We start from the raw sequence: 26,850 nt of genomic DNA on the forward strand, positions 1-26,850 counted from the left end.
TGGGAATCCAATTTGACCCCTCTTCTGAGCAACATCTAATTCTATCATTTAAATGAACAAAGGATTAGCTGTAGACAGAACAGCAACCATAAAACATTAATTTGGTAAGATCTATCTAATCTATATCTGGACAAAGAGGATTCATAACTTTTGAGGCCTGCCTAGTTAGTAATTCAGTAGGAATGACCCACATACATGAAGTGACATGTTGAGTAATGAAAAACATTGTTGATCAGTCTCCTCCAATAATGCAAATGCTTCTTCTTTTAACCTGGATATTTGATATATGAAAACAATATAGAGTTTCCTGGAGTTTTCTATGAATTCATTGTCTATTGATCCTAATATTTTCCTATGATTCTTCACCTGAACATATAAACATTGGGTGTGTGGGATATACTAGAAAACTACAAAAGCAACAGAAATTATTAACGAAAGCCATTTAATTCAGAATGTTCTTCAGTGAGTAAGTGAATCTATAGTAGAATCAGTGAGAATTATCCATTAATAAGTAAAAGATCTAGTTTTGCAACAAGAGCAAGTAGCTAAATGGATGATGATGATATTACATAATTAAGTTATATTAATAAAGCACTAAGAGTACCCACAAATCACCAGGAATTTAGCAATAATATGACACAATTAGTGAGCCCCCAGGACATGTTCAACTGGTTTAATTGCCCTTAATATTTGTTGAGCAACTACTATGTACCAGGAACTATATTTAGAACCTACATCTATAATTTTATTTGCTATTTGCTAACTAGTTTCTCAAACTGTGATTGTTTTCCCCTCTTTAATGAAAAAGGTACATTATCTACCTTGTATGTGAAATTGGTACAATGACCGGATTTATTTTATAAAGTAGTATTTGTTAAAAGAATGAGCTGATGAAAAAAATAAATGAATGGGATGGGATGGGATGGGATGGGATGGGATGATATGGTACTGGCTCTATTCAAAAGTTCCACTTCCATGGGTAATCTGTTAACAAGTCCTAGAGTGGTGTAGTTCTAACAGAAGGAACACCTTAGGGGTACCTGCATGGCTCAGTCAGTTAAGCGTCTGCCTTCGGCCCAGGTCATGATCCCAGGGTCCTGGGATCGAGCCCCACATCGGGCTCCCTGTTCAGCAAGGAGTCTACTTCTCCCTCTTCCTCTGCCCCTCCCCCTGCTTGTGCTCTCTCTCACTCACTTTCTCTGTCTCTCTCAAATAAATAAATAAAATCTTTAGAAAGAAAGAACACCTTGGAAACTGATTCATCAATTTTAGAGCGAGAAGGAATCTTGGAGATCCTTTGGTCTAACTCTCTCATTTTAAAGATAAGGCCATGAGAAAATATGTGATTTGCCTGACATAACTCATCTAGTTACTAATGGAAGCAGGGCTGAGCCCCAGGTCTTCAAATTCCATTCCTATAGGATAAACAGTTCCTCCTTTTTGCCACTCCCTTGGAGATTGATTGGAGCTCCAGCAATATTTACTATGAAGTTGCTCAAACTACTAATTGGTATAATAAAATACTAGCAATTATAACAAGATAAGGAAGGTGACTTTCTTGTTATCTCATAATTTCAACTATAAAACTCAAAAAATTTCTAGACACATCCCAAGAGGTGGCCAAACTGGTCCTTCAACTAGCAGTCCTTACCCCTCATCTTTAGGCTATATATGATAAGGCTAGAGATTCATGGTCAAAATACTTTAAAAAGAATTCATAAGTATAGAGAACACCCTTTTCTCATTTCATCTCCAAAGTATAGGGAAGTAAAATGTCTCTCCTCCATCAAGAGGGGGTGGCCCAAGGTTTTCTTTACTTAGTGAGACTGAAGAGTTATAAGAAGGGGACTGTGGCATTGCATTTCTGCAGAATGCAGACTGTTCCATCTGAAAATGTCCATGTTATAGAGGACAGTCCCATTCAGAGTGTCCAACCAGAGAGGAGAAATGAGAGTCTCTGGGAAAATCTGATGCATGTCCTCTGGATTCCATGTGTAAATATATAAAGTCTGAAGAGAGGAAGTCAAAAGAAAAAAAAAAGAGGACAATTACTGAGCAAGTGGCATTTTTGTTGTTGACAAGTCACAGATACGTGATATTTCTCATTGACCAAGTAGACAAAAAAGAGAGTGGCCAGACTATCAGCCATTTCATAGGAATTTTGCCAAGGATGTTGACTACCACCAGGGTAAATGGACATTCACTTGTCACAGGCTATAGATACGAGATATGAGAGTAAGGAGGGAAAAGAGTTAGAGCATTCCCAAAAGGTTATGCATAGAATACAGCTCCCATTACAGATGTGGCAAGAAGAGTGCCCTCAGGAGGCTCTACAATGAACTTGAGGACATAATAGCCAGCTAGTGAAAGCCAAGAGAGCACTACAAAAACATCAAGCAAGGAAGTACACAGAACACTAAGTAAAAATAAATTTTGCTTTTCTTCTTTAAATGTCTCCCACTCCCTCTTTGGAAGACCCAGAAGATGCAGAGTAAGCATGAAAGGAGAAATGGAAGAGCAAATTGACGCAGAATAAGGTGAGCAAAGGGGAGTTCCCCTTTCCCACTGTAGGTTATTAAGTCTGTGGTCAGGACTGAGCTAGATGGAAAGAGAACAGGGAATTGGATGTTTTTGGTTTAGACTGGGCAGTACTTTAATTTTTGAAAATGAGACCATTCCTACAGATGAAAATAAACTGAAAGTAACGGGACCTACCCAAGAGGTTGGAAAGAAAAATTTAACAAATTTCGATTGAAGCATAAAGCAAAAGTTTCCTCGCTGGGCGCTACCAAATTCAGTCCACTTAACAAACAAACCTTAGGCATCAGCTTTAAGAGGAAGACTTAATGACCTAGGAAACCATTTATGAAATGGAAAATGTGAAGTGGAAAAAAACATGATGGAAAACTGTATATGCAATAGGATTCAATTTTTGTTATATCACATAAAAATGAGATTATATTAAAATACAATAGAAATAAAAAATAGATATAAAATGTTTTTATTTCTCAGGGTGGTGAAATTCTTATAAATTTTCAAAAATAAATAATACTTTTATCATCAGAAAAAATATACTCCTCAAAATTTTGCAAGTACCCTTGTGAAAAAAATATGAAATTTTTACTATTACAATCAAAATCAACTTCTATCATTTTTTAGTGTCATTAATGAAAAAAATATGAAATTTTTTACTATTACAATCAAAATCAACTTCTATCATTTTTTTAGTGTCATTAGTATTATTCCAAATTTTGTAGCCAAAAGCAGTTGCCTTAACAATATCAAATGATGAGAACTACAAAAATGCTTGAATCTCAGGGCCGGAAACAAACTGGTCGATACAATGTTCACTCAAGAACCTCAAACAAGCTCTCCACAAGACATTAACATGGCAGGCCAACACTACCAGAATATAGCTCAACATCTCCTCTCAGTGGGGTTACCAGATACAAAATTTTCCTTTCCCACTGTCTCTCAGCAAAACATCAAACCACAGCAAAATCAGCCATCTAAAATCTTCAAGCTGCTCTTTGCTCTAAAATATAGAAAAAGCTCATCAAACTCTAAAGTCACCATCAGAAGTCCAAATTTTCCAGATTATCCTTCAATATAAAAATTTTAATTCAATACTCTGTAGAGCCTCTAATTTGGCCCCACAGCGTCTCTCACTTCCTTCCTAAACACCTCAACTGTGTGCTGGAAATCACGGTCCACCAGCAGCAATACAGGCAAGTGTTTATATCTGGAACACCAGCTAGAACCAAGTTTGCCGGAATTCAAATCCAACCCTGTCACTTACAGCTGTGTGACCCTAAGCAAACTGCTTCACTTTTCAATTCCCTTATTCATAAAGAACAACTAATAATAGTGCCTAAACTATAGGATTATTGTATCATGTGAGTTAATATGTGTTTTGAAGTCAGAACATTTGCTTCTGCCACATAGTGAGTGCTTATTAGTTCATTTATTTTGACTTGAAAACTCACCTACACCCTCGACCTAAAACCTCACCTGCCCATCCCCTGAGGACATGGCTTTTACTGAAATGCCCTCAAGTAAGGCTATTTTTTCCGTCCACACAAATAAGTCATTGCCTGCAGGTGAGTTTTCTTCTTGCTCCCTAGTGCAGTTTCCAACCTGTCTCTCCTCATTCCTCTTCCAAAGATTCCCATCTTCTTTGAAGCAGATGTCATCAGACCCTACCACCCCTCAACATCCTTTATTGCTGTCCTCGTTACACTGTCCCATCCACTGATCTCACTTACAGTCTACAGGATCCCCTTTACCACTACTTCTACCAGCATTCTTGGCAACTTCAAATCCTTTATGTGATACACCTAACACCATTATCTCACAATTCTTTGACCTCCTTAAAACCATGCTCATTTTTGTGAAAAGAAAAAAAAAAACGCATCTTCATATTCCCAGATCCAAACTACATGTATCTATACCCACAAATTCTGTTTTTTTCTCTTGCTAAAGGACAAAGGTAAAAGTGTCTCTGCTTCTATCTAAAGCCACTCTTTCCACTTTCTCTTTTCAATCTCATTCCTAGTCTCCTTCTCAAGGGCTTCACTCCTACAAATATCTCCTCTCTTTCTTTTACCATCAATTTCTCCCTCTCCCTCAAATAACATTGCTCGTTATCCCCCTTTAAAACAATCCTCCCTTAACCTTGTCTCTCCACCTCATTTCTCTGCTCCCCTTCACAGCAACATCTTCCAAAAGCATTACTGATTTCACTGTGTCTGTTTCCTCATCTTGCATTCTTTCCTTAATCCGCTCCAACGAAGCACTCCTGAAACACGTCCTATGAGTTACCAATAACTTATCTCTTACCAAAGCCAATAGTCAATTTTTGCTCACCTCTTACTTGACTTCCCAGCAAGCAACATTTGAAACAGCTGACCAACTTCTAGGACAACATACCCTCCCTACTTTTTCTAACCTCACTGACTACTCTTCTCCAATCTCCTTGGCTAGATCTTTTTCTCTTACTGACCTCTAAATTTTAGAGTGTCCCAGAGCTTTTTCCCCACAAGTCTCTAATTTTTTTCTCTTCATCAGTGACCTCATCCAGTCCATGCTTCAACCATCTAAACGCTGTTGCCTCTCAAAATTTTATCTTCAACACAGACATCTAGCCTGTGATCCAAACTCATATATTTAACAACCAACTTGACATCTTTATTAGGATATCCAATGTATAGCAATTGAAACAGAGCCAAAGTAGAACTATTGATCTGCTGTCCCAAAAAATCCATTTTTCCTCAAACTTTCAAACCTGAGAATCTACTTAATTCTCTTTTCATCACACCCTTTATCCGCAAGTCCTAACAGATCTATCTCCAAAACATACCCCAAATCTACTGTTCACCATCTGTCCTGCTACTGTTTAGTCCAAGCCACCTCCATCTCTTTTCTGGAACACATTAACAGCTTTCTCATTGGTGTCCCACTTCTATTAACTCTTGTAACACAGTTCACCCTCTACATAGCAACCACTTATCTTTCTACAATGTAAGTCAGATCACATCATATCTCCACTTAAATTTCTCTAAAGCCTTCCCACTAAAATGAAAGTTCAAAATTTCCATTCTAGATTACAAGGCCCTAAATGATCTGGCTCTTGCCTATCTCCAGGCATTATCTCCATCCTCTTTTTTATTTGCTGTATCTGGCTATACTGCTCTTCCTACCATTCCACTAACATGCCAGCTTATTTTTCGAGGGCTTTGCACTTGTTTTGCTTAGAATTCTCTTCTCTCAGATCTTCTCATAGCTCGCTTCTCAGTATTCAGGTCTCAACTCAAATGTCTCCTCCCAGCCAAGGCCAATTATTATCAAGCATACCGTTGCATATTCTGCATAGTACTAATCAATAACTGAAATCACTTTTTTTATGTTTATTGTCTCTATCCTCACCCAATGTTAGCTCCTTCAAAGTAGAAACCCTTATCTTGCTTACATCTACAAAGGGTACCCAACTTACCATGGTTTGACACAATTTTTCAACCTTTCGATACTTCAAAAGCCATACACATTCAGTAGAAACTGTACTTTGAATTTGGATCTTTTCCCAGGTTAGTATTATGCAGCATGATACTCCCTTACGATGCTGGGCAGCTGTAGAAACCCACAATTCCCAGTCAGCCACGTGACCACAACAAAGGTAAATAACCGATACACTTAAAACCATTCTGTTTTTCACTTTCAATAGGAGATATTCAACACTTTATTACAAAATAGTCTTTGTGTTAGATGATTTTGCCAAACTATAGGCTAATACAAGTTTTCTGCCCATGTTTAAGGCAGTCTAGGCTAAGCCATGATGTTCAGTAATTTAGGTATATTAAATGCATTTTCAACTTAATGATATTTTCAACTTATGATGGGTTTATCAGGAGGTAACCCCATCTTAACTCAAGGAAGATCTATATATATCCTCCATACCCAGAACACCCTTCCAGCAACATCAATGGCAATCAAATATTTTTTGACAGACTGACTAAAGTTTTTATAACAATAATCAAGAGTATACTATGTTTGCTCCTCTGGTGTTAAGAACCACACTAGACATGCCTACTGATATACTAAGCACTCCACAGAGCACAAAAAAGAGATAAAGTCTATCTGTGTTCTTAAATAATTCAAAATCCATTTGAGGAGGAAGGAAAAACCAACATAAACCCAAGACACTAAAGACCACTATTTACAAAGCAATCTATCATACACTATAAATTATACTTACATATGTGTATATGGTAGCATTAGTCAGTAAAGGCACCCTTAGGAGAGAAGAATTCTATGAGGTACATATTATCAATATCTTTTACAGATGAGGAAATTGAGGCATAGCCAGCTTAAACAATTCACTCAAGGTTAAAAACTAGGAAAGGAGTCAGGTTCAATCAAGTCTCTTAATGTCACAGCCCATTCTCTGAGGAGATCGTGTCTGCCACTTCTTTATAAAAAGAGCTACCTACTATGAAAGGTAGATCTAACAGAAGTATGATTGGATAATAACAAATGGAGAAGTCAAGGACACATAGAAGTCTATACTTACACTAATATTAAATGCTCAAAGTGCCTTGGGTTTTGGACTTGAAAGATAAAACAGATCATCAGTCTCCTAAGAAAAAACACAGCCTATTACCCACAGAACATCAGGATCAATGCAGTGGATACACAAGGAAAAGATACAGTTAACTAAGGGATTTAAAATTGTATCCAAACTATATTCTCAGAAATGAAATATTCTAGGGCACTTTCCATAGAAACCTCCTGCCTCATTGAGATCCCAGCTGGCCTCTCTGAATGACTTAAGTTATTAACTAACTATGGGAAAAGATATGTGTTTATGTGTGAACATGCAGGCATGTGTGCATACTCATGTCCTTAGATGTGTGGAGCAGATGTCAATAAATGTTTGCAATTAATATCTGATGAAAATTGGATGAAATCTATGGGAGGGATTTTTTTAATGGAATGAGTATGAAAATTAGAAAAGATTAGAGAGAATAAGTACAGAGGATAAGAAAAAAAAAGCAAATAAACCAATAGGGCTATGTTAAAGATTAGGAAATGGAAAAGATCAGATGTCATGGGACTTAAATTATTAGGAAGAGCTTACATTACTATTTTGGAAAATAAGGAGTCATTTTCCTGTCTTGGAAAGTGAGCTATTGTGATTACAATGGCTATAGAGATAGATCACTCCAATAACTTGCACATAATGTGTTCATCCTTCATTTTTGGCATGTTTCAGAGAGCCATCAGATCTGCAAGACTCTCAACTGGACTGACTTTCTCAAGGGCAAAACCCGTATCTGATTCATTTTGGATTTCCCAGTGCCTAACAAAGTATTTGCATTGCACTTGATTTTAGTGGGATTCAATAATTAATAATTGGGACTGAACTAAATTGAAATATATTGAACTGATCTGAGCTAAACTGAACTGGAATGATCAGCGATGGCAGCTACTTACTGTCTTCACAAATTCATTTTCATTCCTCCATTTTAGATATCAAAAGATACTTATGTAACTTCTGCTGTATTTACAACAAGCTTGGAGCAATAGCTTTCATTTTACACTTTTAGTGGCACTTTACAAAGAAGATGTAATGTACTCAGCAGAAGTATAATTCACTTTACACGTAAAGGGACTGAGTCATGGAGAGGTGCCACGTTAGTTTTCCACAGGGTTACTTTTACACCACTGCCACCTCACAGTGAGTCAATGGAATAGAAAAGAGCTGAACTCAAAGTCCAAAAGTATTACTTTCATCACCAAAGTTCATTTTAAAAGATTCAATTATAAAAGGGAAATTATGTAATGTGCAAATAAACTTACTTGGTAGTACAAAAAAAAAAAAACGACAAAGATGACTGCTTTTGGAAACAAATTCCTTTTACTGCATTCTTTTTTCAGGTAAATAGCATGGTTCTCATCAGAATGTACAGAAATTAACTCAAATATATAAATATCTGTTTTTGCAGTATGAGGGAATCTGATGATTTTGAAGGATATTCATCCTGTTATATTACTCTATTTCTACCTCTGTGATTGTTATTTTAATAGCTAATATTTGGAGGATTCTGCTTGTCAAAGACAGTAACTAGGGCCGTGTTAGTCATCTTCAATACCCCATTTAACTTTCTACCACATATTTTCTAAGTTCATCTGTCACCACACTGCTCCATTTCACAGTAAACCAACTTGTGAAAAACACAAAAAGGTATTTATTTTACCAGTTCAATTGAGTTTGTTTTCTAAACAGGATTTTTTAAAAAGTGAAGCCTGTTTTCAGGATTGTTTAAGTTTCAGACTCTGTTGATACCATTAACACTCAGAAACTGGTTTTTCAATGCTAACAAAACTACAAAGGTTTCAGCAGCTAATACTGTAAAAATAAGAAAAACCTAATAAGGTCTTAAAAAAGAGTCAAAAATTAGTTTTTATATTTAATTATGGTAATTAAAGTAAAAAATATGCCAAATGACTTGTTTCATAATATGAACTCTAAGAAGGAAGGACAAATTAATTTAAAAAAAATTTTTTAAGTTAGCAAAAGAACTCTGTCACCTCAATCAAATCTATTAATTCCTTCATGTTAGACATGGAAATGGTGAGATGTTTTCTTAGAGCTCATATATATAAGTGTGTGTGTATGTGTGTGTGTGTTCAATCACCTTTGGGGTCTTAGTAAATACTCTGTTAGTACTAGTAGAATTGTGCTTGGGTTAATGATATACCAAGAAATATATTTAAGAGGTTTAAGGATTAACAAGTCAGTCAGCTCACCTTGCCAGGTAAGCAGTTGGAAATCAATAAGTATTCCCATGTCCTTAAAGATAAACAGGAAAGGAATGTCATTCCATTAGTATACATACCAACAGAGGACAAAGATTTTGAAAAAAATTTTATTCAACCTAGTCAAGAAAGCACAATTATCTCAACCTTGACTTTCATAACTCATTGTATTCATTTAGACAAACTAAGACATCCATTCTATCATAAATACAATGCTGATAACTTCAACTGGTAATATCAAGGTCAATATCATCTAATATAAATGCACTACTAGGGGCGCCTGGGTGGCTCAGTCGTTAAGCGTCTGCCTTCGGCTCAGGTCATGGTCACAGGGTCCTGGGATCGAGCCCCACATCAGGCTCCCCGCTCAGTGGGGAGCCTGCTTCTCCCTCTCCAGCTCCCCCTGCTTGTGTTCCCTCTCTCTCTCTGTCAAATGAATAAATAAAATTTTTAAAAATAAATAAATAAATGCGCTATTATTCTTTTTTATTCATCTTTACTGAGATACAATTGACAAAATCATAAGATATGTAAAGTGTACATTGTGATGATCTGATATATGTGCACACTTTTTTTTCAGATTTTTATTTATTTATTTCAGAAAAAGAGAGCACAAGCTGGGGAGACAGGCAGAGGGAGAGGGAGAAGCAGACTCCCTGCTTCCTGAGCAGGGAGCCTGATGTGGGGCTCGATCCCAGGACCCTGAGATCAGGACCTAAGCCGAAAGGAGACGCTTAACTGACTGAGCCACCCAAGCACCCCCTATGTGCACACTTTCAAATGATTCCCCCAAATTAATTGAGACATTCATCACCACACGTTTGCCCTTCTTTTCTGCGATAAGAACTTTCAAGTTCTACTCTCTTAGCAAATTCAATTACACAATATAGTGTTATCAACTATAGTCACCATGTAATACATTAGATCCCCAAACCTTATTCATCTTATAACTGAAAGTTACCAACCTCTCCCTATATCTCTCTGTTCAAGAAATAAATTTTTGCAAGTTAATGAATACAACTAACACTTCTTGAGGCCTGCTATATGCCAAGCATTATTCTGAGTACTTTATAAATATGCCAATTAAATCCCATAACAATCCTATGAGATTAGTACTCTTATTATCTCTATTTCATAGAGAAACCAAGATGATGGTGGAGGGGTTTTTTGGCTTTTGTTTTTTAAAGATTTATTTAATTATTTATGAGAGAGAACACACACACTCAAGAAGAGTGGGAGGGTGGGGATGGGGCAGAGGGAGAGAGAGAATCTCAAGCAGACTCCCCACTGAGCACAGAGCCTGGTGCGCAACTTGATGCGGGGCTCAATCCCACAACCCTGAGATCATGACCTGAGCCAAAACCAAGAGTCACACACTTAACCCACTGGGCCACCCAGGTGCCCCAAAGGTAGAGTTTTATTAACAAGAGCTCACCAAGGAAAGTATTCCTGTCTTGAAAAGAAATTGTGGGGGTACCTGAGTGACTTAGTCAGTTAATGGCTCAGGTCATGATCCCTCAGCAGGGAGCCTGCTTCTCCCTCTCCCTCTGCCGTTAACCCTGTTTGTGCTCTCTCACTCTGTCAAATAAATAAATAAAACCTTTAAAAAAGAATAAAAGAAATTGTGGTTAGTCACTGTAAGTTTTACCTAGAAGAGGAAAAACAGAAATTTATAGATATAGATGAAGAGAGAGAAAAAAATAGGTAGTAGGAAGAGGAAGAGGAGGGAGAAAGGGAAAACTAAAAAAAAAAAAAAAAAGGAATCTAACATCTCCCAAACAATTCTAAAGGCAAAGCATTTACAACATTCATATAACAACCCTATAAGATGGGTATTAACTCCATTTTACAGATGACAAAACCAAGGTTCATAAAGTTTAAGTGTCTGTCCTAAAATTTTGAACTCAAAACTTTGTGATGCTAAAGTCCATGCTCTTTTCAACAAGCCATGCTGCAAAGAAAAATAAAATTAAGGCAGGTTTGGGGGGAAGGAAAAAGACAAAATTAATAAGGAATGTGAACCTAGAAAAAGAGAGATCAACTAGTGTTTAGAAGTTCCTGGGTGGATACTGGGATAAGATGGGGCACTATTGCCATAGAACCATGATGTTTTTAACTGAGAGGGCAGGGCTGCTGGGAACCACAATGGCTACTTGATTGACATTGATCCCCTCTCACATTCTTCTTCTTCCCATCCCATCTCATTGTCAGTGAAGCTGCTGTGAGAAATAGCACTTGCCAATTCACCTAGACATGCCAGTCCCATACTGAGTGATTACAGTGTACACCAATGATTTGGCCTAGCCCAACACAGTCTATGGGCTGCTTCATCAAAACTGAGATGCTAAGCTATCATTGTGCATACATTATACGACCACAGCAAAAGCCAACAGAAGAGAACATTTTCATATTTTTTTAAAGATTTTTTATTTATTTATTTGACAGAGAGAGCACAAGCAGGGGGAGTAGCAGGTAGAGGGAGAGAGAGAAGCAGGCTTCCCACTGAGCAGGGAGCCCAATGAGGGGCTCGATCCCAGGACCCTAGGACCATGACCCGAGCCGAAGGCAGACGCTTAACCAACTGAGCCACCCAAGTGCCCCGAAAACCATTTTCATATTAATGCATAGGTAGACATAGTTCAGGAATGACCAAATTTTCCATTTCAAAATGACAATCAAAAGAGCCACAGATGAGGACTCAAAACTTCAAAGTTTCTTGACAAACTCATATATCTTTTTTAACCAAAATGTCAGACAAGTTGACAATCTTTTCATCAACTGATATTAAAAAAACAAATATCAATTTGTCTATTAACATTAATGTGTTTTATACCATATTAGCCAGATTCATCAACTCCTTAGCGGATTTTGTTTTAATGAGTGTGTGTGTGTGTTTCATGTCAATTCCATAATAAAATCACAACTTCTTGATCTCAAGTGAAATCTGTCTTAAAATACACTGGGGTCACCAGGCCAGCATGGGGTGGGGGGGAAATTGGACAACTAGCCTGGCCAAAGGCCTAGATGACATGAAAATGAAGTGAGGTCCAGAAGGAACACAGGCTTGATCAGTGCCAGCATGTGTACAGAAGTGGATTCAAGTAGGCCACACAAGTTGAAGGAAACCTCACTTGAATAAAAAAGGGGACAAGTCTCCTCCTCTACAGAAAGCTTTCAGTAATTTCACTTAAGTAAATTTGGACTCAAGATATGGAGAAAGGGATACAAATCAGGAAACTGAGACATAAATCAGGTCTGGACAAATAAAATAGGAGATTACAGGGAAAGCTATGACCCCAAAAGCACAGGCACGTAAGATTGGAGCAGTAAAACAAAGTTCAGACTAATCAGGTGGTGGGGCAAAGAACACAGTTTTGATTTACTTGTGGCTTTATTTAGGACTGACCCAGAAACTCAGAGGTACTAAGCAGAGAAAACAATGATAATAAAAATGACAGTAGTGTCTACTCTTCACAAAACATTTACTAAGTGCCAATAGTATAAGGGCTTTATATACATTTTCTTATTTAATTTTTATAACAAACATATAAGCGAGATGTTATTTTCTCTTATTGAGCCCCTGTAGACTTTGAATATAACAATATTTATTGAGCTCTTACAGATATTGAATATAAAAATATTTTCATTCATAATGGTCTAAAAAAGGGGATGAAAATTCTGGAACTGGGGCGCCTGGGTGGCTCAGTAGGTTAAGCGTCTGCCTTAAATTCAGGTCATGATCCCAGGGTCCTGGGATCGAGACCTGCGTCGGCCCTGCGTCGGGCTCCTTGCTCAGCGGGAAGCCTGCTTCTCCCTCTCCCTCTGCCTGCCGCTCCCCCTGCTTGTGCTCTCTCTCTCTCACTATCTCTCTCTCTCTCTCTCTCTGTCAAATAAATAAATAAAATCTTTAAAAAAAGAAGAAAATTCTGGAACATGGTTAGAGATCATTTTCATCAGTGTTAACTGGTATGTACTGACTCATCCTCACTAATATCTACTTGTTGCTTCTGTATTTGTTGTAATTGTAAAATTTATTTATTTTATTTTTTTTAAAGATTTTACTTATTTATTTGTCAGAGAGAGAGAGAGAGAGAGTGGCAGGCAGAGAGAGAAGCAGACTCCCCGCCGAGCAGGGAGCCCAACACAGGACTCAATCCCAGGACCCTGGGATCATGCCTTGAGCCAAAGGCAGATGCTTAACCGACTGAGCCACCCAGGCGCCCCTGTAATTGTAAAATTTTAAAAAGCAGCAAAGCTAATAAGCCCAGCCAGGGATAAAACTCATAATCTTAAAAAAAAAAAAAAAAACTCATAATCTTCGCCTTATAAGCATCACACTGAAATCAACTGAACTTACAGACTACCAATACCCACAGCACTCAGTAACATGGGATTTCTTTATTCCTATTTTTAAATAGAATGAGGTAGAATCCTACTATTGAAACATATAAAACAAGGCAACAAAATTGATGTCAAAACATGCACAAATTTTAAAGTCTGAAATCATCAGAAGTCTTTGAGTTACTCTATGTTGAAAGCTGCAGTCATAGAACATGTACACAAGATAAATAAAATTATCACTGGCTATACCAAGTTAATACAAAATTAAGAACCAAGGATAACTAAAGAAACCCTATACTCAGAGACAAGAATTGCATCTGCTACAAAGGTAACAGAAGGTCCAATTACACTTATGTAACAAAATAGATAAGAATATAATCAAGAACAGATGGAATTTGTTGCCAATCTAAGGCCAAGTTGGCAAACTAAAATTCAAAAGTATAATATTGTATTGCCTAAACTGAGACTGGACAATGTCACAGATGTCACATTTGGATTAAGGAACCTTAAGTGGCAGGCCAAATAACCAGGAATGAAATCTGTAATCTCATGCTTAATCAGCAGTTGACAACTTCCATTTTGGGGCAGGACAGATGCAGACTAGTCGGCCAACAGGCTGCTCAAACAAGTGTTTTGTGTTGAACTGAGGTGAACAAAAGCAAATTAAGCACTTTAGAAATGCACTAATTTTCAAGAAACATGGAATGGTTATGGACCTGTGTTTGGTTAACCATCAGTGGCTTAGACCAATGTGTTGAACAAATATCTGTATTATCCTAATACATTATATCTTGTTGTAGATATAGCTGAAAATTTAAAATTATAAATCAATATATCTTTTTCTAAAAAGCATCCTCAATGTCATAACATTTAACCATATATTGTGGGTGGGCAGCACTACCCTCTCCCTTCAATTCCAGGAAATGGTCATTTGTAGAGTCTACTTATCAGTGGAAATGAAAACATTACAGGAATCATAAAGCACAGCAAACTCTCAGAAAAAATGAAATTAAGATCCTTTTTAGACAATAAAAGTCTGTCAATTAAATTACTGTTTGATATATGGAATTTAATATATACTGAATAGAATAATGAAATAAAGCGGATGATGCATAATATGCAGCAAGTTACTCAAAATGCCCTTCTTTGATATAAAGACAGGAAAAAATTCTTATGCTATACTCTAAAATGGTAAACATCAGGCTATAAAAGTATATCCACATTACAAAAATGTTTTAAAATTTATGAAATAGACTAAAAAAAATATACCAAAATGCTAATAGTAACTAGATCAGGATGATGAACTGTGATTGATTGTTTTTCTCATCTTTTCCTGGATACTTTTTCTAATGTGATTATATTATTTCAATAATAGAAAAAAATCGGGCGCCTGGCTGGCTCAGTCAGAGGAACATCAGACTCTTGATCTCTCGGTTGTGAATTTGAGCCCCACGTTGCATGTAGAGAGTACCAAAATAAATAAATAAATAAACTTTAAAAAGAAAGAAGAAAATAATAATAATAATAATAATAATAAGTCAAATAAAAGTTACTTATGAAATGAAAAGCTGATTTTGAGATTATTAGACCAGGCTTTCAAGGTCTATTTCCTGCTTCTAATTATCAGTCTTCTTTAAAATGCTTTCAGCTGGGACGCCTGGGTGGCTCAGTCGGTTAAGCGGCTGCCTTCAGCCCAGGTCATGATCCCAGGGTCCTGGGATCGAGTCCCACATCAGGCTCCTTGCTCAGCAGGGAACCTGCTTCTCCCTCTCTCTCCGTCTGCTTGTGCTCTCTCTGTCAAATAAATAAAATCTTTAAAAAAAAAAAATGCTTTCAGCTAAGTCTTGACATAGCTCTGTCAATTGAATACTGCAAGCACATTGTCCCATCAGCTCTAGGTGCTAGAAAAAATTCTATAGAAAATGTAAATTTTTAAAATTCTGTCTTAATAGTACTTCTGATCTCTTTCCTCAGTTTTCTCTTTATAGCACTCTTTAATCCATAGCCTGGTTTAGTGCACTGTTGCCAAGACTGACAAAAGCAAGCAAGGAAAGCATTAATAACATTTTCAAAAATCTAGTACAAGCCAATTCAAATATTCACATTTTTATTAACCAATTTAGTCACCATCCTCTTATATTAGGTTAAACAACTAGTGGAAAATGTAACTCATTACTACTGTTAATCTCACAAAGTATAAGATAGTAACTTTACAAAATACTAAAAACCATACCAACTGAAAGTCTGTGTGGGAAGAGAAAGGAAAAAATTAAAATGGTAGATTTTACTAAACTATAAAAGAAGGAATTTGGTAAGATAGAGCAGAATGGTATGCAAGGAACATACTGAAAACAAAATAAAAACCAGAAGATTAGGTAAGGTAAGGTTTTTAGAAGTATTTATATACATTTTTGTATCATTCATAGTGGTGCAAGTAATAGACACACTCAAAAAGCAAAAGAACAGACACAAACCCCTATAAAGCACTTTACTAACTCAAGTTCGGGTTACACATTAGAGAATGACTAATCCAATTGCTAGCATTTGAAATATAACCAACATGTCCATTGTTGGTTATATCAAACTCATGTCTAATAATATTACTGCCTGTGTTGTGTAAAAACCATTTTTCAAATGCTTTCACATGGCTGGCTCTGTTGATCCTTTTTCAAGTCCACCGAGGTAGGTAGATAACTACTTATTGAAAGCCAAGTTTATCAGTAGTAAGAATCCAAACCAAAACAATTTTCTTTTTTTTTTTTTTTTTAAAGATTTTATTTATTTATTTGACAGAGAGAGAGACAGCTAGAGAGGGAACACAAGCAGGGGTAGTGGGAGAGGGAGAAGCAGGCTTCCCGCGGAGCAGGGAGCCCGATGCAGAGCTTGATCCCAGGACCCTAGGATCATGACCTGAGCCGAAGGCAGACGCTTAACGACTGAGCCACCCAGGCGCCCCCAAAACAATTTTCTAACCACCCCATGTTCATTCTATTATATCACATTGCCTCCAATTTATGTGATTCCAGTACACAGTGGATATTTATATTTATATAATAAATGAATGAATTTGATCTAAAAAATAAGATTAGAAAGAATACAAATGAGGGTAGAGATGGCCTATGTCTCATTATACCATGTGATCAACATACCACATCATAATAATTAACTACAGATTGACCCTCTCCAAAGTTTCATGTTCTTTCTTGCTGATAGAAGAAGGCTCTCTCAGGGTACCTGGGTGGCTCTGTCAGTTAAGCATCTGCCTTCAGCTCAGGTCATGATCCCAGGATCCTGGGATTGAGCCCCGCGTCAGGCTCCCTGCTCCACCAGGAGTCTGCTTGTCCCTCTCCCTCTGCCCTGCTCATGCTCTCTGTCTCTCTCTCTCTCTCAAATGAATAAAATCTTTAAAAAGAGAAAGGCTCTCATTTAGAACAACTCCAAAATGACTGTAACTGTGTCAAAGAATATGAATATCTACTCTGAAAAAAATAAGTCCTTCATCATATTCAGAGAACTACAATATCATCATGCCTAAGTGACAGACACAGCTCTCCAAAGTTGAGAATAATGTCAAATCCAATTTCAAAAACTAATATTTTACTACACTCTAAGAGACCCAAAGAGCCATCCTTGATTTAGCCCCTGCTTGGGCTGATGATGGGGCACAACCAAGTCTGAACAATTTTCTTAGTTCCTTGCTCTTACTGAAGATGCTGACTATTCACCCAAGTAGAATGACCGTGGGGCTAAATCCTGAAAGACCTTCACTCCAGCCTAGACAGGTAGATATCTGCTTGTTTCAATACCAAAACCACGATGTCCTTCAAATGTTCTATTATAATAATGCTATCAATACATTAGCACCTTCTTTTACTTTTTTAAAGATATTATTTATTTGAGAGAGAGAGGGTATGTGTGTGTACCTGCAAAAGAGGAGGAAAGGAGGGGGAAAAAGGAGGGTGAAAGAATCTCAAGCAGACTCTGCACTCAGCTCCAGCCCTGAAATCATGACTGGAGCCAAACCAAGAGTGGGATGCTTAACCGACTAGGCCATCCAGGCACCCCAGAATCTTCTTCTAAAAAGCATTAAATATTCTCTGAGTTTTGGGAACATTTCAAGCTGAACAGTAAAAAATCACACTGTATATATCTCTCTCATCGCAATTTTAGAGGGAGAGAGAGAAAACTCATATAAGGAAGATCTATGGCCCCCAAAGGCAGAACTTTCTATGCATGGGAGTAGTTTAGAAAGGTTTCATGTAGAGGTGAGATTTAGGACATTTGTTGGATGATAGGCCTCCATTACGGTCAAAATGTGTTGTACTCTTTATTTACTTCTAAAATAAGGAGGGGAAGGGCTAAGCTATTATTTAAAAGCTTAAGAACCACCTATCAAGTGAAGTATTACTCAAAAGAGGGTCTTTTTAAACCACTCAGATTTCTACTTCTATCACCAATTCCAGGTCCCAATAAATACATCTCACCCCCCACGTGACTGCACCCTACCTCTACCCTACCCCACCCTTCAGCCATCTCGCTCATAGCAAGTCTGCCATTATTACTGAAATGTGCTATAATCCTTAAGTATGTTGGAGTAAAAAGAAAAAATAAGTTTTAAGAACCAAGGGAAGGGATGGGGGAAAAGGCTATATGCCTAGCATTCACAAAATCCTCCCATTTCCATATTGAACATTATTTCCAAATTAAACTATATACACATGATACTTTAGTGGTTGTCATTAAAGCATTACTGTGCTACCTGTGAATGTTGAAAGCAGTCCATATTATTTTTATCACCCAGTTCTGGCATTTCTTCACATTTGAATATACCAGGAACTCTAAAATATAGACCTATATTCTATTCCAGTGGTCCTTCACTCTGTGTCTCTGAGAGGTCCTTTTTAGAATCACTGTCCTGGTTTCTAGACTGAGGCCATCATAAAGCAAAAATAATGGGCACTTAAGAGTGGGGGAACTCATCTAAATATCAAGTTAACTTTTATAAGGAGTACTTAGGGATTAAAACTACAGTTTTTAAAATGTAAATTAATTCTATTTCTAGGATGTCTGCCAGAAAAACATGAAGACCTAGAAAACCCACAATACTAATCAACACAAAACTTGAGCTGCTAGCTGTGAGACCTCAAGCAATTTCCTCAACTTCTCTGGGCCTCTATTGTCTAAACTGTCGTAAAGAAGGGGCCTTAACCAGCTAGTCCCTTCAGGTTCTTCCAATTTTTAAAATCTGTTTTTTCAATAATTACAGAGGTACTAAAAATCATCTTCAATATATAAATATCTGATAATTTCAAAAAACAAAGGACAAAGGAACCTCATATATAATTCTTAAACTGAAATTCAGAAAGATCTCATAATAACTGTAGGGTGTCATGAAAATAGTCCCTTTGGTTTGGTTGTCATTTGCTTCAAATAAAGCCTGAGCCACAGGAAAACTATTTTAACACTCTGAGAAGATTAAATAGTTAATCCACTGGGAAACCAAGCTGAAAGACAGAATTCACAAATCCGCTTCCCAGAGAGAAGCATTGAAAATAACAAACAAATTTGTTTTATTTTGAATAAAATTATTCTAATGATATACTGTATACAAATACTTTCTATTATCTGGCATCCATTTTCATTCTTGTGTTTTCCTTCTTAATCTGAAGCTGAGATGAAGGTCCTGTCTAACATTGGCAGAAAACAACCATTTGTAAGTCAGAGTCACTCAGGTGGGTTGTAACATATCTTGGGGGAAAACATCCATAATAATGCATATTCCAAATTCATGTCTTTGAAGATAAATTGAGAGAATTGGAAGATTGGGCAGATTATGGTATTAACTGCCAAGATAATTTCTGCTTTTATGGCTTCACAAAACTGGAATTTCTAGTGCATCATTCTCTACCCCATAATTATGCATCAAAATATTAACCAATTAGCAGGTAAGATGGTAAGAGCTCAAAGGGTAGTAATAATTAAACATGAAACTTGAACTTTCATGGAGTTCCAAACAACAAACAGGTCTACTACACTTCATAAATTCAATAAACCATATCTGAGGAAAATACATCAACTCATATTTTGTAAATAAAATAATTTCACTGACTTTCAACTCACATCAGCTACTAGCTCTTCTTCCATTTCCCTTACTTCCTAATCCAACTACAAAGACATAAAAGTGGGGCATGTATATTTTATCAAGTAGGACATGATATAAATAATATCCCCCTAATGCATAAGCTTGGAAGTTCACTTTTTATATGAAATACCTTTGGAGTCAGGGTACACTTTTTGTTTTTTAAATCACTGTTCTTAATGAATGTAGTAACTAAAAAACACTATTAAAAAAATAAAGGAGAAATAAAAACTAAACTGCAACAACTATCTTTCATTTCTAGTTCATGCCACTGATTATATTTTGTGTTAGTTCCCCAACATATTTTGTTCATTTAAAGAGACTCGTATTGCTAGGCATGTAAAAGTAGGGACCATGTACGTCATACATGCATGAGGCGCCTGGCTGGCTCAGTGTGTAGAGCATGTGACTCTTGATCTCCCTCGGGGTTGTAAGTTCAAGGCCATTTTGGGTGTAGAGATCACTTAAAAATAAAATCTTTAAGGGGAACCTGGGTGGCTCAGTCGGTGTGATCTCGGGATCCCGGGATAGAGCCCCACATCAAGCTCCATTTCACGCTCAGCAGGGAGTCTGCTTCTCTGTCTCCCACTCCTTCTGCCCCTCCCCCCGCTTGTGCACTCCTCTCTCTCAAATAAATAAAATCTTTAATAAATAAATAAATAAAATCTTTAAGGAAAAAAAGTGTCCAGCACATAGTAGACACTTAATAGATATTTGTTGCATGAAAAAAGCAATAAACAAATGACCAAACACCAGGAAACCCTCTATTTCCATAAAATAAATATTTCTAAAAGCCTCACTTACCTTCTATATTTTCTAAACATTAAATTGTTTCAAATAATTCATCTCACATGTATATAAGCATTTCAGCTTGAAAGATCCTTTTTACATTGAAATTAGCACATGAAATGTTTTGAAAACATTTGGAAATATGTTTAAGAATAGAAATAAGAAATGTTAACTAGACTTGTAGTGCTGATCATTTTGCAATGTATACAAATATCAAATCATTATGCTGCACACCTGAAGCTAATATAAAGTTACATGTCAACTATACCTCAACTAAAATGAACAAAAAACAAAAACAAAATACACAGAAATAGGTATGATAAGCCTCAGTTTGAGGTCCAATTCTGGTACTTAGTAGCTGAGAAACCTTGAACAGGTCACCTAGTGCCTTTGTCACTCATTTTGTCATCTCTAAAATATAAATAAGAATAATATCTGTCCAGCCTACCTCATAGGGTTTTACTGTAGATTAACTAAAATATTGTATGTGTGTATTATAATGAGAATGGGAAAAAGAGACCACAAAAGACTAAATGTTTCCTATTCAGTAACAAGAGTACCCAAAGTAAACACATTGTTGGGAAAGTCAAGCTTGAAATGTTAAAATACTTCCTTCCTGTCAATATAGAGCCAATAGTTTAACAACGAAATCACATACTTAATAGACTGCATATGCAAAGTTCTTACAACTCGTAGTACCTTTACGTTGCCACATCAGCATGAGGAAAAAGAAATGTCCAGAAAGGTCACATTGGAAATCAGTGCCAGTGACAGACCTAAAACTGATCTTTTGACTGTCCAACCAGTCATAAGCCTGCTGAGCCATGCCACTTTTTAAAATTGCCTTAGTAAGGTAAAAACGGCAAATTGAAACCCAATTAGACTACATTACACACTAATCCAGATTGATTGTCAAGGATATGTACCACTCTCTGTCAAAGCCAAGCAAAGACATTTTAGCTCACAACCACAGACAATGACACAAAAACACAGTGATCCTCTCTGTATCTGCGTTTTTGTCCAGCTCTTGACATATTCTGCAAGCTAAAATTCTTGAAAAGGAAAAAAGTTTTGGGGCCCCTGGGTGGCTCAGTCAATTAAGCGTCTGCCTTTGGCCCAGGTCATGATCCCAGGGTCCCAGGATTGAGCCCCGCTCAACAGGGAGTCTGCTTGTTCCTCTCCCTCTGCCCCTCTCCCCAGCTTGTTCTCTCTCTCTCCCAAGTAAATAAAATATTTTAAAAATAAATAAATAAATTTTTTAAAAAGGAAAAAAGTTTCAAATTTGCTAAGTCAGCATTCACAGACAGGGAAGGGAAAAAGGCACATCATCTCACAATGTCTTAAATTAGAATTCAAAATGTTTAATTGATCTTATCATTTTGAGTTAACTGAAGAGTTCAATCCAGTATACTTAGATATTAAGAATAGAATATATATTATACTTCATTGTTCAGTTTTGTTGATGACATCTATCTAAGCCATCCGTTTAACTTACCACATTTTCTAAGAATTCAGCTACCATATTGAATCCAAAATCACTATCTTTCTACACCTATATACCCTGAGGGGGCGGGGGGGAATGTTGCTTTTAAATCCAGTCTTGCCTCTGTGTGTGTGTGTGTGTCTGTGTGTGTGTGTGTGTGTATAACCACTCAAAAAAAGACACCTAGTATTTTGGTACTTTCTTGATCTAAGGGTGTGGTTCATCTATGATGGGGTGGCTATGATTTGTTTCTATGTATTGACTTATCCTGCTGATAAATAGTGTAGTTTTATTCTATATTTAAATTATAGAGCAGTCTTAACCAATAGAAACTTAATGTGAGCAATATTATATCTGATTTTAAATTTTCTAGTAGCCACATTTTTAAAAAGGAAAAATAGGTGAAATTAATTTTCATATTTTATTTAACTCAATATATCAAAATATCACTTTAATGTGTAATCAATACAAAGATTATTGATATATTTGCATTCATTTTTCTTACTAAATCTTTGAAATCCAATGTATATATTACACTTACAGCATATGTCAATTATGACACTAAATTTTTTTCAGAAATACCCTATCAGTATTTAGATTAAACTTTCCAGTTGAAAAGTAGATCCATATAACCAAGTTGTTTCAAAAATATTCAAAAGTTATCCAAAAATGGGGTGCCTGGATGGCTCAGTCAGTTAGGCATCAGACTCTTGATTTTGGCTAGGGTCATGATCTCAGCATCGTGGGATCGAGCCCCTCATCAGGCTCCTCCCTCAGCTGGGAAGTCTGCTGGAGATTCTCTCTCTTCCTCTCCCTCTGCCTCCCCACTTCTCTCTCTCTCTAATAAATGAATAAATCTTTTTTTAAAAAAAAGTTATCCAAAAACTAAATCAAGGACCAGTTTTTAAGTTTAAAATTAAATTAATAAAAATTAAATAAAATGATAAATTTAGTTCCTCAGTAGCATTAATCATAATTCAAATGCCCCATAGCCACATGGGTTGAATAGTAGGGCTGTTTTCTGAATCCATATCCAACCCAAGGAAAGATACCCTGCAAAATACCTAAAATATACCCTGCCAAAAGGCATTTTCAGAAATTGAATAAAAAATATTCTTCCTAAGTAAGAAACTTTCTTTTGAACTTCTTTTCCCCAAAGTTGTATATGACCCATGCACTTATTTTGAGAAATCTTAAAATAGACTCATCAGTCTTAACAGTCTCTGCATCTAACAAAACACAAGAACCTTTAGGACACTTTCTGCATTTCACAGTAAAGTCAATCCCCTATGCCTATTATTACATTATTCACTGAAGAGGAAAAGCAGGTCAAATGCCTCTGTTGATTTGTTTCAATGTGTTGATTTACTTATCCTGCTGATGAAGCCTGTCACAAACTAGGGTAGGATTGGAGGACACTGTAAAGATTAAAGAGAATCTGAGGAAACACTTAACTAAGTTCAGGTCCTCTTTCTGAGTTTTATCTTTTCTAGTGATATCAAGGTATACATAACTTGTCAAAGCCACTCATTTGTAACTGAACTAGTGTAGAACCAGGAAAAAGCAATGACCTTAAGCTAAATAAAGCTTTGTGAAGTATGTTCTTGCCTTTCACCTGTGTAGGTTTAATGGCTAAGAATTTGTCTGGGTTGGAACACTGGTTCCATCACTATCTACTAGTTTAACTTTAAGCAGATTATTTAATCTTTCAGTGTCTCATCTGTAAAATGGTCATAATAACAGAACCTAAATCAAAGATTGTTATGGGGGATAAATGAGATTTTACATGATATAAAACATCTTAACAGCACTGACCCTAGAACATGACGTATCCAACAATGACTGCTCAGAATCAGAATAATCAGAGATGAGGATATACGTTCAACAAATATTTATCGTAAATGAAAATATATGTCTCCAAGCACTTTATAAATACCAAAGTGCCATAAAAACAGAAGCTATTATTAGCCTATGTAAAATAAGTTTAGAGAGTGGATCTATTCAGTGTATTTAATGGAAAAAAGAAAAAGGGACCTTTACAGTGCAGCTTACCAAATTCTGTTAATGTTTTTATAAACCTTTCCCAAACAAACAGACCCACACTTATGACTTAAAAAGTGTAAACATAATCAAATACAAATCATTTATAAATATATTTTATTAATAAATCAAATAGAAATTATTTATCTGTCAACATCACTTTAGGGTCATCCATGACTCTGCTCACCTTCAGTGCAAGCAGTTATCAGATTTAATAACATAGGAAATAAACTGCCCTATGATATTCTAGAGAATTCACAGATAAAAACCTTAAATCTTTAAAAATGATTTCTCTCACAGCCTAATTTTCAGTTTTCATTACTATTTTATGCTCCTTCTTCACCTTCTTTGACTGGATCTGCTAACAAAACTACCTCTTACTGGGTTTCTGCCATGGTACAGTCATTAAAGAGTATTCAAAGGTCAAAAGAGAGGTAGTAGCAGTATTTAGGAGAAACAAACTAACCCAACAATTGGACAAGTAGCCCCCAAAAACCAAAAATTTAACCAAATTAAAACTTCAAAAGCTTTATAACAGGTGATTCTAAAGTCATAAAACTGTCACCTCCACAGGTCATCATTTCCTGATCCGTTAAAAAAAAAAAAAAAAAAAAAAAACTTTAAAATTCATGTTATTCTGGGGCTCCTGGCTGGCTCAGTCAGAAGAGCATGGGGGGCGGGGAGGTCGTGAGTTGGAGCCCAGTGTTGGGTGTAGACATCACTTAAATAAATAAACTTTAAAAAAAAATAAAATAAAATTCATGTTATTCTTTAAATTGATTAAAGATACAAAGTGTATAAAACTGCCATTTCTATGCCTAATCAAGATTCGCCACTAAAATAATAATGCTGACACGATAGGATTTTTAAAATGCCTTTCCAGAAAGGCTACATGAGTGGAGGATTTTTTTTTCAATAATTTCACATTTCTCCAAAGACACTGTTTTCATAATCCTTAAAATATAAAGAGAAGCGGATTCACAGTAGACCATCAGAGAGCTGTGAAAGCAACGCACTTATTCTATCATGAATGCTTCATTAATATTTCAGCGATGATGTTGCAATTTTCCATAAGCAACTGTCAGAGCTTTGCTTCTTGATATGTATCAAAACAGTCTAAGTTACATTCAATACTCGTGTACCTGACGTTGAACAAAATACAATTTTGATGTGTCTGGTATTTCAAAATTCACACCCAGGCATGTAAAATTTTATATTGTATCCACCCTGCCTAACCACAGAATGTTTCACCCAGTCACCCATTCAACCCTTCCACTTGCTGAAGAGTTTCTTCCTTCTACAGACTTATCACCCGGGAATATAATTCTTAAGGAGAATTCCCATTCCAATGCCTGAGAGGCCAGATGTGTCTCCTACACCCAGACGCTTGTGCTACGTTTGTCTCTGTGATGCTTCACGAGACTTCCATTGGCACAGGCATCTAAGAAGCCTGCGTTTGGAAGCGCTGTCAGTCTGATGCTTTGTCTCCTGCCTCAGAAGGCCTGAGTCGCATGTACACATATGACAGACACTCTCTCAGTAATAAAAAGAACACCACAGCCCAGCACGGAGTCAGCTCCTCCGGGCAAAGCCAGCCAGGCCATCGCCCAAGGCGGCCCCACCTGAGGCGATTGCTCCTCGCCTGCGAGACCAGGCGGGGGCGGGCGCCGACGGCTTCCACCCGCCGAGGAGTCTGGGCGCCCCGGAGACCCGGCGTCGCGCAGCCGCCCGCTACCTGCAAACGCCACCCGGCTGCGGGTGGCAGGGTCTCCCCGGCAGCATCCGGCCGCGCGCGCCAGCCGGCGGGGATCCGCAGCCTCAGTTTACCCAGCCCGACCGCCCCCTCAGATCTCAGCACCACAGCAGCCGCTGCTCCCGCCCGGAGCGCGTCCTCTCCGCGCCCTCAGCCCGCCGCCAGCCCGTAGCCCGGCCGCCGCCGCCGCCGCCGAGTCTGTCCTCACCTGACAGCCACCCGCACCGAGCTCTCGTCCGGGGCACCCAACATGCTGGCGGCTGGCGACAGCAGGGCCCCTGGGCCTCTGCACTGCAGAGCTGAGGCACCGCCGGAGGCGCGGCGTTCGAGCGCAGCAGACTGGAGCGGCAGGGGGCGGCCGGCTCACCTCCGCCGCGCTCCAGCCATGTTGGGCGACTGAATGGAAAGGTGGCGGCGGCGCTGAGGCAGGAGGAGGAGGTATTCCCGACTGGCGGACGCCCGCCCCTTCTCCCCCGCTCACCCCCCAGGATCTGGGGCGGGGACGAGGCGCGCTTGAATGGCAAGCGCGGCGGTGGCGGAGCCAGCAGGCCGCCCGCGGCTTCCTGACGGCCGGTAAGTGCGCCCTGCCCCCTCCGGTGGGGACGCGGCCTGCCGGCGGCCGGGCTAAAAACTCCACGCCCGCCTGGGCGCTCAGGGCTGCCGGCCCCGCACTGCGTCAGCAGCGGCCGCACAGCCCGGCCCCAGCTCGCCCTCCCCCGGCCTGCGCCCCGCCCTGCCCTCGGCGGGCACTGCCTGGCGCTGCTGGGCAGAGAGGCGCGAGGGGGAGGGATGCCGGCCGCGGGCTGCCCACGCCCGAGGGCGGCGAGCCCGTGCGCCCTTCCAGGTTCTTCTGTGAGAACGCAGCAGCGGGTGCTCGCCCAGCTGCCTGCGTCCTTTCTAAAATCGGAGCTTGGTTCGCGAGCGCAGCGCCAGGACTCAGTCAGCTGCCACTCTGGTTCGGCTTTGTTTCCGCCCTTGGGCTTATTGTCC

The 26,850-nt window shown here is 38.2% G+C and overlaps 1 protein-coding gene across 9 annotated transcripts in view; it reads right to left on the reverse strand.

Annotated features, from left to right (window-relative positions):
* Positions 1-26,327, reverse strand: part of KIF21A (kinesin family member 21A) — a 147,375-nt gene extending 121,048 nt beyond the window's left edge. For 6 of the 9 annotated variants that reach the window (XM_036074443.2, XM_036074433.2, XM_078075883.1 and 3 more), the window contains exon 1: positions 26,069-26,326. In XM_036074443.2, the coding sequence (XP_035930336.2) occupies positions 26,069-26,112 (44 nt within the window). In that variant the 5' untranslated portion in view covers positions 26,113-26,326. Of the gene's footprint in view, positions 1-26,068 lie in introns of all 9 variants that reach the window. The other 3 variants (XM_036074438.2, XM_036074436.2, XM_078075880.1) reach the window with 1 other exon arrangement.
* Between the last annotated feature and the right edge of the window lie 523 nt (positions 26,328-26,850).

The sequence above is a fragment of the Halichoerus grypus genome, chromosome 6 (genome assembly GCF_964656455.1).
Source record: "Halichoerus grypus chromosome 6, mHalGry1.hap1.1, whole genome shotgun sequence".
NCBI lineage: Eukaryota > Metazoa > Chordata > Mammalia > Carnivora > Phocidae > Halichoerus > Halichoerus grypus.